At 46.8% G+C, this 11461-nt stretch overlaps 1 protein-coding gene across 2 annotated transcripts; it reads right to left on the bottom strand.

Moving 5' to 3' along the window:
• Window positions 1-4022: 4022 nt before the first annotated feature.
• On the bottom strand, window positions 4023-10765 carry LOC129710975 (complexin-4-like). Of its 2 annotated transcripts, XM_055658308.1 has the most exons (4): window positions 10699-10765; window positions 10566-10665; window positions 6966-7053; window positions 4023-6177 (listed from the first exon to the last, which is right to left on the bottom strand). In XM_055658308.1, exons 1-4 carry the CDS (start codon window positions 10763-10765, stop codon window positions 5959-5961), a joined length of 474 nt encoding a protein of 157 aa, XP_055514283.1. In that variant the 3' UTR covers window positions 4023-5958. The 2 variants fall into 2 exon arrangements, with proteins under 2 accessions (XP_055514283.1, XP_055514282.1); XM_055658307.1 differs by having other exon boundaries at window positions 10566-10765.
• Window positions 10766-11461: the final 696 nt, after the last annotated feature.

Here is an 11461-nt window from a genome sequence, read left to right as displayed (position 1 = left end):
TGTTGTCTGTATCGTACAGAGACTGTCAAGCCCACAGTATTTCCACAATTCACACTCTGTAAATAGACTGACAAATCAGTTTCAGTTTAGCTTATTGTCACATGTACCGAGGTACAGTGAAAAGCATTCTTGCGCGCTAACCAGTCAGCGGAAAGACAATACATGATTACAATCGAGCTGTCCACAGCATACAGATACATGATAAGGGAATAACGTTTAGTGCAAGGTAAAGCCAGCAAAGTCCGATCAAGGATAGTCCAAGGGTCACCAAAGAGGTAGATAGTAGTTCAGGACCGCTCTCTGGTCATTAGCTAAATAAATGGACAATAGGTGCAGGAGTAGGCCATTCGGCCCGTCCACCATTCAATCTGATCGCCATTCAATGTGATCATGGCTGATCATCCCCAATCAGTACCCCGTTCCTGCCTTCTCCCCATATCCCCTGACTCTGCTATCTTTAAGACTCCGCTATCTTTAAGCTCATCCCGGACAGGCAGTCAAACACAAACTTCCACTATGGACAGTTCTTTTTCCTTCCTGGCATTCCCAAAAAAAAAAAAATCAATCAACTTTTTATTGTAAGTGGATGAAGTTTTGTTAAACAGCTTATCCATCACACAATGTAATATTCGTAGCTACAAACACTGCCCTAATCTCCCACCCAGTACATCATGTCAGTGACCGCCACAATTGTCTAGGCTTGCAGTCTGATTATCTCTTTTCTTATCGCTGGATTACTGGCGAAGGAATGAAATGCCAGCACGGATTACAGGGCAGGAGTGAATGAAGCCAAATATCAGTTTTAAAGGGGAATTGGTAGAGTTGCTGCCTCACAGCGCCAGAGACCCGGGTTCGATCCCGACTACGGGTGCTGTCGGTACGGAGTTTGCACGTTCTCCCCGTGACCTGCGTGGGTTTTCTCCGGGTGCTCAGGTTTCCTCCCACCCTCCAAAGACGTGCAGGTATGTAGGTTAATTGGCTCGGTATAAATGTAAATTGTCCCCAGTGTATGTAGGACGGTGTTAGTGTGCAGGGATCGCTGGTCGGAATGGCCTGTTTCCGCACTGTATCTCTAAAATAAAACGTAAACTACCGATGTACAGTGAAAAGCTTTTGTTGCGTGCTAACCAGTCGGCAGAAAAACAAGACATGATTACAATCGAGCCATGTACAGATACATGATAAGGGATTAACGTTTAGTGCAAGGTAAAGCCAGCAAAGTCCGATCAAGGATAGTCCGAGGGTCACCAATGAGGTAGATAATAGTTCAGGACCGCTCTCTGGTTGTGGTTGGATGATTCAGTTGCCTGATAACAGCCGGGAAGAAACTGTCCGTGAATCTAAAGGTGTGCGTTCGTTTTCACACTTCACTAAACCAACGCACGTGTTAGTTCCTCGCATCTCTTCCTTTCAAAATCAAACAATGCCTTTTGAGAATGAGAGTTTGTGTTCAGCTCAGATAGACGTCAGGCCTGTGAAACCTCGCCTCTAATAACCATGAAGCAAGAACACTGAGAAATGACAGCCATGGAATCGTAGAGTAATTCAGCACAGAGACAGGCCATTCAGCCCACCATGTCCATGCTAATAATTTGGTCCATTGCATCTGTGCCCTGTTGCTTATTTCCATCTGATGAAGGGTTCTGAACCAAAATGTCGCCTGTCCATTCCCTCCATAGATGCTGCCTAACCCGTTGAGTTACTCCAGCACTTTGTGTTTTGCTGTTTATGTTCCTGTCTTGTATCACTGCTTGTCCTTATTGTCCACCCAATGAGCTCAAGTCTATTCCTCCTGGCCACAGGTGACCTTGCCCTTGCTCCAGTCAACACCTGAACAGGTGAAATGTGCAAACAAGGAACTGCAGATGTGTGTTTACAAACAGAAAAGACACAAAGTGTTGGAGTAACTCAGCGGGACAGGCCGCAGCTCTGGAGAACATGGATAGGTGACGTTTCGGGTCGGGACCCTTCTTCTGACTGAAGATGGGTCTCAACCCAAAACGCCATCTATTCCTTTTCTCCAGAGATGCTGCCTGACCCGCTGAGTTACTCCAGCACTCTGTGAAACGTCACCTATCCATGTTCTCCACAGATGCTGCCTGACCTGCTGAGTTACTCCAGCACTCTGTGAAACGTCACCTATCCATGTTCTCCACAGATGCTGCCTGACCCGCTGAGTTACTCCAGCACTCTGTGTCCTTTTTTTTTAAAACACACATCTGCAGTTCCTTGTTTCCACATTTTACCTGTTCAGGTGTTGACTGTAGCAAGGGGGAGTCAGAGGTCACCTGTGGCCAGGAATAGACGTTAGCTCACCCCGCATAAACCAGCATCTGCAGGACCTAATTTCTACATAAACCTCAGCGGTTCCCTCCAGAACCATCAGCCACAGGCAAATTGATTCAACCTTTGAACGGAGGGAATAACAGATTAATGTTTAGGAATGTGAAATTGTATTTTAAACTAAGAATATCACTGAATGATTGATCGAATAACAACATAATTTATGTGTTTACAATTGAATTTATATGTAAAGTGGTGGATTATATTTTAAATCCGCTCTGTAGCAAGGGGAGATTTGTTACTGTAATAGGAATATTCCTCTCACCCCGCATAAACCAGCAAAACTGAAGGACCTAGGTTAACATAAACGTTGTTTCCCTCCAGAACCATAGCCACAGGCAAATTATTCATCCAGGAACGGAGGGAATAACAGATTAATGTTTAGGAATGATTGTATTTTAAACTAAGAATATCACTGAATGATAGATCGAATAACAACATAATATATGTGTTTACAATTAATTTTATGTACAGTGGTGGATCTGAAATAAATCTGCATGTTTGAGGAGCTGGTAATAAAATATAATGAAATAAGATTACATGCAGAATGTGTAAGGTCATGGATTGGATTATAATGCTGGAATTTATTATGAGGCCGGGGATTTGCCAACTTCAAAACATATTACTGCAAAGTTTGTCATTTGTCTGTGTGTGTGTGTGTGTGCGCTAGTGAGTGTGCATGGCAGTGTGTGTATGTGTGTGTGCCTGTGCATGTCTGTGTGTGTGTGTGTGCGCGCTTGTGAGTGTGCATGGCAGTGTGTGTGTGGTGCATGGGTGGATTGCGCGCATGTGATTGTGCATGGCAGGGTGTGTGCCAACTGTCAGTGTGTGTGTGTGTGCCTGTGTATGTGTGCGGGTGTGTGTGTGTGTGTGTCCGTGTGTGTGTGTGTGTGTGTATGCGTGTGTGTGCGTGTGTGTATGTGTGTGTGTGTGTGTGTGTGTGTGTGTGAGTGTGAGTGTGTGTGTGTGCATGTGTACATGTGTGTGTGTGTGTGTGTGTGTGCGTGTGTGTGTGTGTGTGAGTGTACATGTCTGTGTGTGTGCACGTGTGTGTGTGTGTGTGTGTGTGTGTACATGTCTGTGTGTGTGTGTGTGTGCGTGCGTGTGTGTGTGTGTGTGTGTGTGTGTGTGTGTGTGTGTGTGTGTGTGTGTGTGTGTCTGCGTGTGTGTGTGCGTGTACATGCCCGTGTGTGTGTACATCTTTGTGCATGGCCCGCTGAGTTACTCCAGCATTTTGTGTGTGTCCACATCCTAATCTCCACACAGTGGCACAGCGGGTAGTCCTGCTGCCTCACAGGGAGAAGATGCAAACTCCACACAGACAGCACCCAGGTTCAGGAGGCAGCCTATTCCTTCACTCCATAGATGCTGCCTCACCCACTGAGTTCATCCAGCAGTTTTGTTGACCTTCGATGGTTTAGTTTAGTTTAGTTTATTGTCACGTGTACCGAGGTACAGTGGAGAGCTTTTGTTGCACGCTAGCCAGTCACAGAAAGACAATTCATGATTACAATTGAGCCGTCCACAGTGTACAGATACATGATGAGGGAATAATGTTTAGTGCAAGGTGAAGGCAGCAAAGTCCGATCAAGGATAGTGCAAGGGTCACCAATGAGGTAGATAGCAGTTGGGTAGATGGTGATGATACATGTACCAACCCTCTGGAGAACAAACAGAATCCATGGAAATAAAACGCAGCGCTGAAAGGAAGTTGTTTATTTTTATTATTTACACCACGGAGGATGTTGCAAAATGTAAACCCACAAATCAAATGAGATTTTAAACATTGCTGCCAATTAATCTGTGCTAAACAATTCTGATTGGTTACAAATCCAAATCCACACTAGCTGTCAGTGCGATCGGTTTCCAGACTTGAGTTGGGGTGTGCGGGTTTGTAGTGAACACCATGCTCATCATCACCTTGCCCGAATGTTGCCCAGTTATTTATTTACCTCCCCTTGTTGTGACCGAGTGCTGGCTCCGAGATGGAACGTTTGTTGTTTGGAGTCTCACGGACTTCAGGAGATAGAGGGAAAGATAGATCAGCCATGATTGAATGGTGGAGTAGACTTATAAGTTCATTAGTTCATAAGAGATAGGAGCAGAATTAGGCCATTCGACCCATCAAGTCTACTCCGCCATTCAATCATGGCTGATCTATCTCTCCCTCCTAACCCCATTCTCTTGCCTTCTCCCCATAACCCCTGACACATGTACTGATCAAGAATCTATCTACAGTATCTCTGCCTTAAAAAACATCCACTGACACAGCCTCCTGTGGCAAAGTCCACATATTCACCACTATCCGACTAAAGACATTCCTCTTCCTTCAATTCTGAGTCTATGACCTCTGGTGATTTGATGGGCAGAATGGCCTACTCTAGGTTACTCTCTAGAACCTATAACCATGAGCGCACCCTGAACCAACTTGTTTTTTTGTCAATGTCGGGTCTTGGGGGATACAACCCCCCCCCCCCACACACACTCCTCCTCTCTGACCATTTCTCACACTAAGTCCTTAGACCTTTTGCTACTGAATCTCTTGAATAGTGTGGGGTTGAGACTGGGTAACGATCAAAGATCCTATATCAATGCAAGGATCCTGCTTGCCTGTTCAATGGGCAGTCCATGTCCAACGAGGGCCCATTGAAACACAGCAAATGCACAGTCAGGTGCTACTTGTGGCCAATGCAATGCAAACTGTGGCGAATGAGTGAGCAGAGAGAGCAGGGTCTAGTTTCCACTTTGCTTCTCGCTGAGTGAGGAGCAGCCGTCAATAATGTTACGTTAGGGGCGGGAAGGTGGCGCAGCGGTAGAGTTACTGCCTCAATGCACCAGGTACTGATCCTGACTACGGGTGCTGTCTGTACGGAGTTTGTACCTTCTCCCTGTGGCCACGTGGCTTTTCTCCAGGTGCCCCAGGTTTCCTCCCACACTCCAAAGGCGTACAGGTTTGTGGGTTAATTGGCTTCGGTCCCTAGAGTGTGTAGAGTGGTGTTAACGTGCGGGGATCGCTGGTCGGCACAGACTCGATGGGTAGATGGACCTGTTTCTGTGCTGTGTCACTAAACTAAAACTAAACTCCACCTGATCAGACATGACCATTCACATTGACTGTTGGGACTGATTGAGGAATAATACACCATTGTGTGGTGTACCATGCAACCAACCATCTTGTGCTGAGCATTCAGTGTTGCTGATGGGTTGCAAGTCCCATTTTCCAATCTACTCCAGATTGGGGTAACTGGGTAACTGGGGCAATTTTAGAATCTGGCAGTGTAACACCAGGCCGTTGCAGAGAGAGTGCGTTCCACGTTATAACACTGGATGTTGCACCGATGGGATGTTTGTGGGTTTCCATTGCCAGAGGTGTAGACCAAGCTAGTGAGCAATGCAAGGACCATGCTTGCCTGTTCATGGGCCAGGTGGCAGGTTGAGTCCTTGGAGGTGGCGATGTAGATCCTCCTCAAGTAACTGGAGACTAAGCGACTACAATGTGAAGAGTGCATCAAGTAATGTCAACGTCTACGGGGTGCTTTACCTTCAGTGGACCACATCACAACACTCACGTTGAGGAGGAACCCTCAGCAAGTCTTTGACCCACTTAAACCAACGTTACATCACAGAGCATTTCTCCTCCGCCGTCTGTTTCATCTCAGTGAACGTTTCCTGGGCTTTAACCTTCAAGGTGTCGAAGTCCATGTTCTGAATGCTGCCCAGGATGGAGTTGTTGGCTTCCTCATCCTCTTCATCTTCTTGCATCATCTTGGCCAGATCCTCAGGCAGGTCCACGTCACCTCCTGCCATCTGCAGCTGGCTCTCATCCTTGTCATTCTAGGTCAGGCACAAAGACAGGAATGAAGATCTTGTTCACCCACCATGCCATTCCCTGCTTCCTCCTCCACCTCCCTGCCCATCCAAAGATTGATCGATGGAAGATCAGTTTAGTCTAATTTATTTTCAGTTTAGTTTATTGTCACGTGTACTGAGGTACAGTGAAAAGCTTTTGTTGCGTGCTATCCAGTCAGCAGAAAGACAACACATGATCACAATCGAGCCATTTACTGTATAGATACATGATAAGGGAATAATCATAATTTACCAAACACTTTAGGTTTTAGAGTTACAGCATGGAAATAGGCCCTTCAGCCCATCGAGTCCATGCCAACCAATGATACACCCCATACACTACCACTATCCTAGACATTAGCAACAATTTGCAATTTTACCAAAGCCAAACCTGCACGTCTATGGAATATGGGAGGAAACCAGGGCAACCAGAGAAACCCCACGCGGTCCCAGGGAGAACGTACAAACTCTGTACAGACGGCACCCGTGGTCAGGATTGAACCTGGGTCTCTGGATCCGTCAGGCAGCAACTCTACTGTGCAAGTTGGGCCGAAGGGCCTGAATCCATGCTGTATGACTCTATTACACTCACCTGCCACATGGGTCATTTCATGCCTCAGACAGGTGGCAATGGGATCAGTTCCTCTTCTTGGCCAGTTGCACCTTTACCCATGTGACCCATCCTTACCTGTGCCTGGGCCTCACCTATGACAGGGCCTCATCTGTAACTGGATCTTACCTGTGACTGGGTCTTACCTGTGTCAGGTGCTTACCTGGGGTAGACGATATTTTCCCCTCATGTGCAAACGGATTGTAGCCCTCTCTGCCTTCTTCTGTGTAAATGCGTTGTCTCGTTCTATTCTGCAATAGGAAGAAAGTGATATTTTAAATCACAGATCCCAAAGTTTGTGTCGTTTCTATTTATTCTGCTTTAACTGTTGTTATTTTTAATCTGCAACCAGCATCAATGATAAAGAGCAGAACAGCGAGTGCTGGAGTAACTCAGCAGGTCAGGCTGCATCTGTTGCAGAAATGGACAGGTGACATTTCAGGCCGGGACCTTTCTTCACCTTTCTCCATTTACTGCAGGTGAAGTGAAAAGGTTGTCGTGTTTGTGAGTTCAACCTGATGAAGTTCAACCAGCGGGTTTAGTCATTGTTTTATTTTCCAAACTATTTTAGGAATTGGTGTGAGGGATAATATTCTGCCAGCATCATCCCAATGGAGTCATATGTTGGCTGAATGGTGAACATCTCCGGAGACCCGGGTTCAATCCCGACTACAGGCGCTGTCTGTACGGAGTTTGCACGTTCTCCCCGTGACCGCATGGGTTTTCTCCGAGATCTTCGGTTTCCTCCCACACTCCAAAGACGTGCAGGTCTGTAGGTTAATTGGCTTGGTAAATGTCAAGATAATTGTCCCTAGTGTGTGTAGGATAGTGTTAGTGTTCATCAGCCATGGCTCGAAGGGCCGAATGGCCTCCTGCTGCACCTATTTTCCATGCTTCCATGATTCTATCTCCAAATATGCTGTAGAATACATGACATGATGTGGGATATCAAGGCTGTGTGGGCAGAATGGCCACAAGCAAATTTGCAAGCAGTGAGGCGTCACTCACCAGAGTGATAGGTAACCATCTGATTAGTTGCTGCGATGGTGGTTAAGGGATTAAGCATTAAGAAGGACTTTCAGAGAATTACCCCTCTCTTTGAATTGGGTCATAGGTCCACCTTAAAGCCAGACAGGGCCTCAATTAAAGCACTCATTGAAAACATTGTGTCTCCGGGCAGCATTTCACCCCTGATATGGCAGCCATAGCTTCGTACTCAAGGTTGGGAACATGAAGACTTGCTCCTCGACACAAAAAGCTGGACAGAGTAACTCAGCGGGACAGGCAGCATCTCTGGAGAGACCCGAGACCCGAAACGTCACCCATGCCTTCTCTCCAGAGACGCTGCCTGTCCCGCTGAGTTACTCCTGCACTTTGTGCCTATCTTCAGTTTATACCAGCGTCTGCAGTTCCTTCCTACACACTTGCTCCTTGAAATGGCTTCCACTGTGCACCAAAACTGATTACATCATTCACTTCAGATGTACAAATGGCCTTTACATGTAACCTCTGTGGTTTTATGAGATACCTCTATGTTTAGAGTTTACAGCACAAAAATGGGGAATCCCTACATCACAGTGTTGCCTGCTGACACTGATATAAAATAAAAATGACTCTTCAGTGCATGACAGCGTAGTGGCACAGCGGTAGAGTTGGTGTGTGTGTGTGTGTGTGTGTGTGTGTTAGTGTTAGTGTGTAGTGTGTGTGTGTGTGTGTGTGTGTGTGTGTGTGTGTGTGTGTGTGTGTGTGTGTGTGTGTGTGTGTGTGTGTGTGTAGTGTGTGTGTGTGTGTGTGTGTGTGTGTGTGTGTGTGTGTGTGTGTGTGTGTGTGTTAGTGTGTGTGTGTGTGTGTGTGTGTGTGTGTGTGTGTGTGTGTGTGTTAGTGAGTGTGTGTGAGTGTGAGTGAGTGTGTGAGTGTGTGTGTTGTGTGTGTTAGTGTTAGTGTTAGTGTGCGGGGATCGCTGGTCGGCGCGGACTAAGGGCCTGTTTCTGCGTTGTATCTCTAAACTAAACTAATGTAATGCGGTGATACCCTGGGCTTTATCTGTTGTTGCTCCCTGTGTTGCTCGTGGGGTCAGTGTCATAGGTAAACCCTGCTAAAGCTCTTTCACGCTAAGCTGCTCCTCAGATCCTGGATTGCACTAGTTACCTGACTCCGGAAAATAGACAGTTACTTAGCCCAGTTTCTTGGCACAATCACTACCTTATTTCCCCAAATACATGTCGCTCCTCATAACCTGTTCAGTGGCAAGTTGTTTTTCCACTAGTGGCCATGACTCGAGAACTCTCAGCAGTGGCACTGACCGGATTAAATAACATAATTGACATTGCAAACACAAACTACACAAGAATTAGTATCGGCTCCACTCCTTGGAGTGAATCAACTCTTATATACTGTAGAGGAATGATATTAGACAATAGACAATAGGTGCAGGAGTAGGCCATTCGGCCCTTCGAGCGTTTAATGTGATCACGGCTGATCATCCCCAATCAGTACCCCGTTCCTGCCTTCTCCCCATATCCCCTGACTCCGCTATTTTTAAGACCCCTATCTAGCCCTCTCTTGAAAACCTCACATATTGTAACCTCACATCTTACATAGAAACAGAAACATAGAAAATAGGTGCAGGAGTAGGACATTCGACCCTTCGAGCCAGCACAGCCATTCAATATGATCATGGCTGATCACGGTACCATGTTCCTGTTCTCCCCGTATCCCTTGATTCCGTTAGCCCCAAGAGATAAATCTAACTCTCTCTTGAATACATCCCACAAATTTGTGGGGCTTTTCAAGAGTTGTGCACTCAAATGTAAGGAACAGTTCGGAAGCCACTTCATAAACGCCGGGCCGCTGGGATGTAGAAACAGGGAACCACAGTGCTGGAGTAACTCAGCGGGTCAGGCAGCATCTGTGGAGAACATGGATAGGTCACCTATCCTGACCTGCTGAGTTACTCCAGCACTCCGTGAAACGTCACCTATCCATGTTCTCCACAGATGCTGCCTGACCCACTCAGTTATGGTGCAGCAGCATCTATGGAGCTAATGAAATAGGCAACGTTTCGGGCCGAAATCCTTCTGGACATAGGCATCGTGTCGGACTGCTTCCATTACGGCTTTCGACCCAAAACGCTGCCTTTTTTCTGAGCGCCACAGATGCTGCCTGACCCCACTGAGTTACTCCAGCACTCTGTGAAACGTCACCTATCCATGTTCTCCACAGATGCTGCCTGACCCGCTGAGTTACTCCAGCACTCTGTGAAACGTCACCTATCCATGTTCTCCACAGATGCTGCCTGACCCACTGAGTTACTCCAGCACTTTGTGTCTATTTTTGGTATAAACCAGCATCTGCAGTTCCATCTTATTATCTGTCAGAGAGTAGTTTACAAACGCTCATTACAATGGCCCATAACGGCTACTTACACTCGGGAGGTAATGCTGTGTGTTTTAACTTTGGATTCAGATATTTACAACTGAATACATTCTCATTTCTCACTGTTAAATAGTCTTTCTATAGAATGCTCGCTAGAAGTCACCATTTGCAAATTCTACGAGGACTCTATTCAATCAGTCTGAAGAAGGGACTTGACCCGAAACGTCGCCTATTCCTTCTCTCCATAGATGCTGCCTGTCCCGCTGAGTTTCTCCAGCATTTTTATCCACCTTTGAATTTAGTACTGTTATGCTCCGATATAACAACGTCCACCCCAGCTTGAGTCCCCACCCGGGTCACTCTTCCCCTCCACTGTTGCCACACTCACTTTTCCTCTAAGAGTTGCCGCTGGTATTCCTCAAACTCGTCCCTGGTCATGCCAGTGCTCTGTGGAGTCGGCTTCCCATCTCCCTCTGTTGCCTTGTCCTCTTCTCCTCCTCCACCTCCTCCTCCTCCTCCACCTCCTCCTCCACCTCCTCCAAGGTCTTTTATTTTGCTACTGATCATGGACTTGAGGAGGATTGCCATTTTGGCAGAAAGCTGGTGAGACTGTGGGTAGGGGAAGCTGGCTGGAACAGAGAGCGAGCGTCTCCGGATCAGACTTGAGTGGAACTGCTCGACATGGCAGCTCAACGGCTTAAATCATTATTACATGCCAGAGTGAAGTGTTGGGCTCCTTCACTGCTCAGACCTATCAGCCCATCTAGCCCTGTTGATCCAGCATCTGTGCCTTGGGGAATTATTTACACAAGAGTTGACATTTAAACAAAACCTCCTTATTTGAAATAATCCGTGACCTATATTCAGACAGAAGATAGACACAGAGTGCTGGAGTAACTCAGCGGGTCAGGCAGTATCTATGGAGCTAAGGAAATAGGCAAAGTTTCGGGCCGAAACCCGGAAGGGTTTCGGCCCGAAACGTTGCCCATTTCCAGAAGGGTTTCGGCCTGAAATGTTGCCTATTTCCTTAGCTCCATAGATGCTGCTGCACCATAACTCAGTGGGTCAGGCAGCATCTGTGGAGAACATGGATAGGTGGCGTTTCACAGAGTGCTGGAGTAACTCAGCGGGTCAGGCAGCATCTGTGGAGAACATGGATAGGTGACGTTTCACAGAGTGCTGGAGTAACTCAGCGGGTCAGTTTAACTGTAAGGATTAAGCCATTTAGAACGGAGACGAGGAAACACTTTTTTTCACAGAGAGTGGTGAGTCTGTGGAATTCTG

This window comes from Leucoraja erinacea, chromosome 29 (genome assembly GCF_028641065.1).
Source record: "Leucoraja erinacea ecotype New England chromosome 29, Leri_hhj_1, whole genome shotgun sequence".
NCBI classification, from domain to species: domain Eukaryota; kingdom Metazoa; phylum Chordata; class Chondrichthyes; order Rajiformes; family Rajidae; genus Leucoraja; species Leucoraja erinaceus.
The sequence above is the reverse complement of the archived record's forward strand: the minus strand, read 5'-3'. Positions and strand labels throughout refer to the sequence as shown.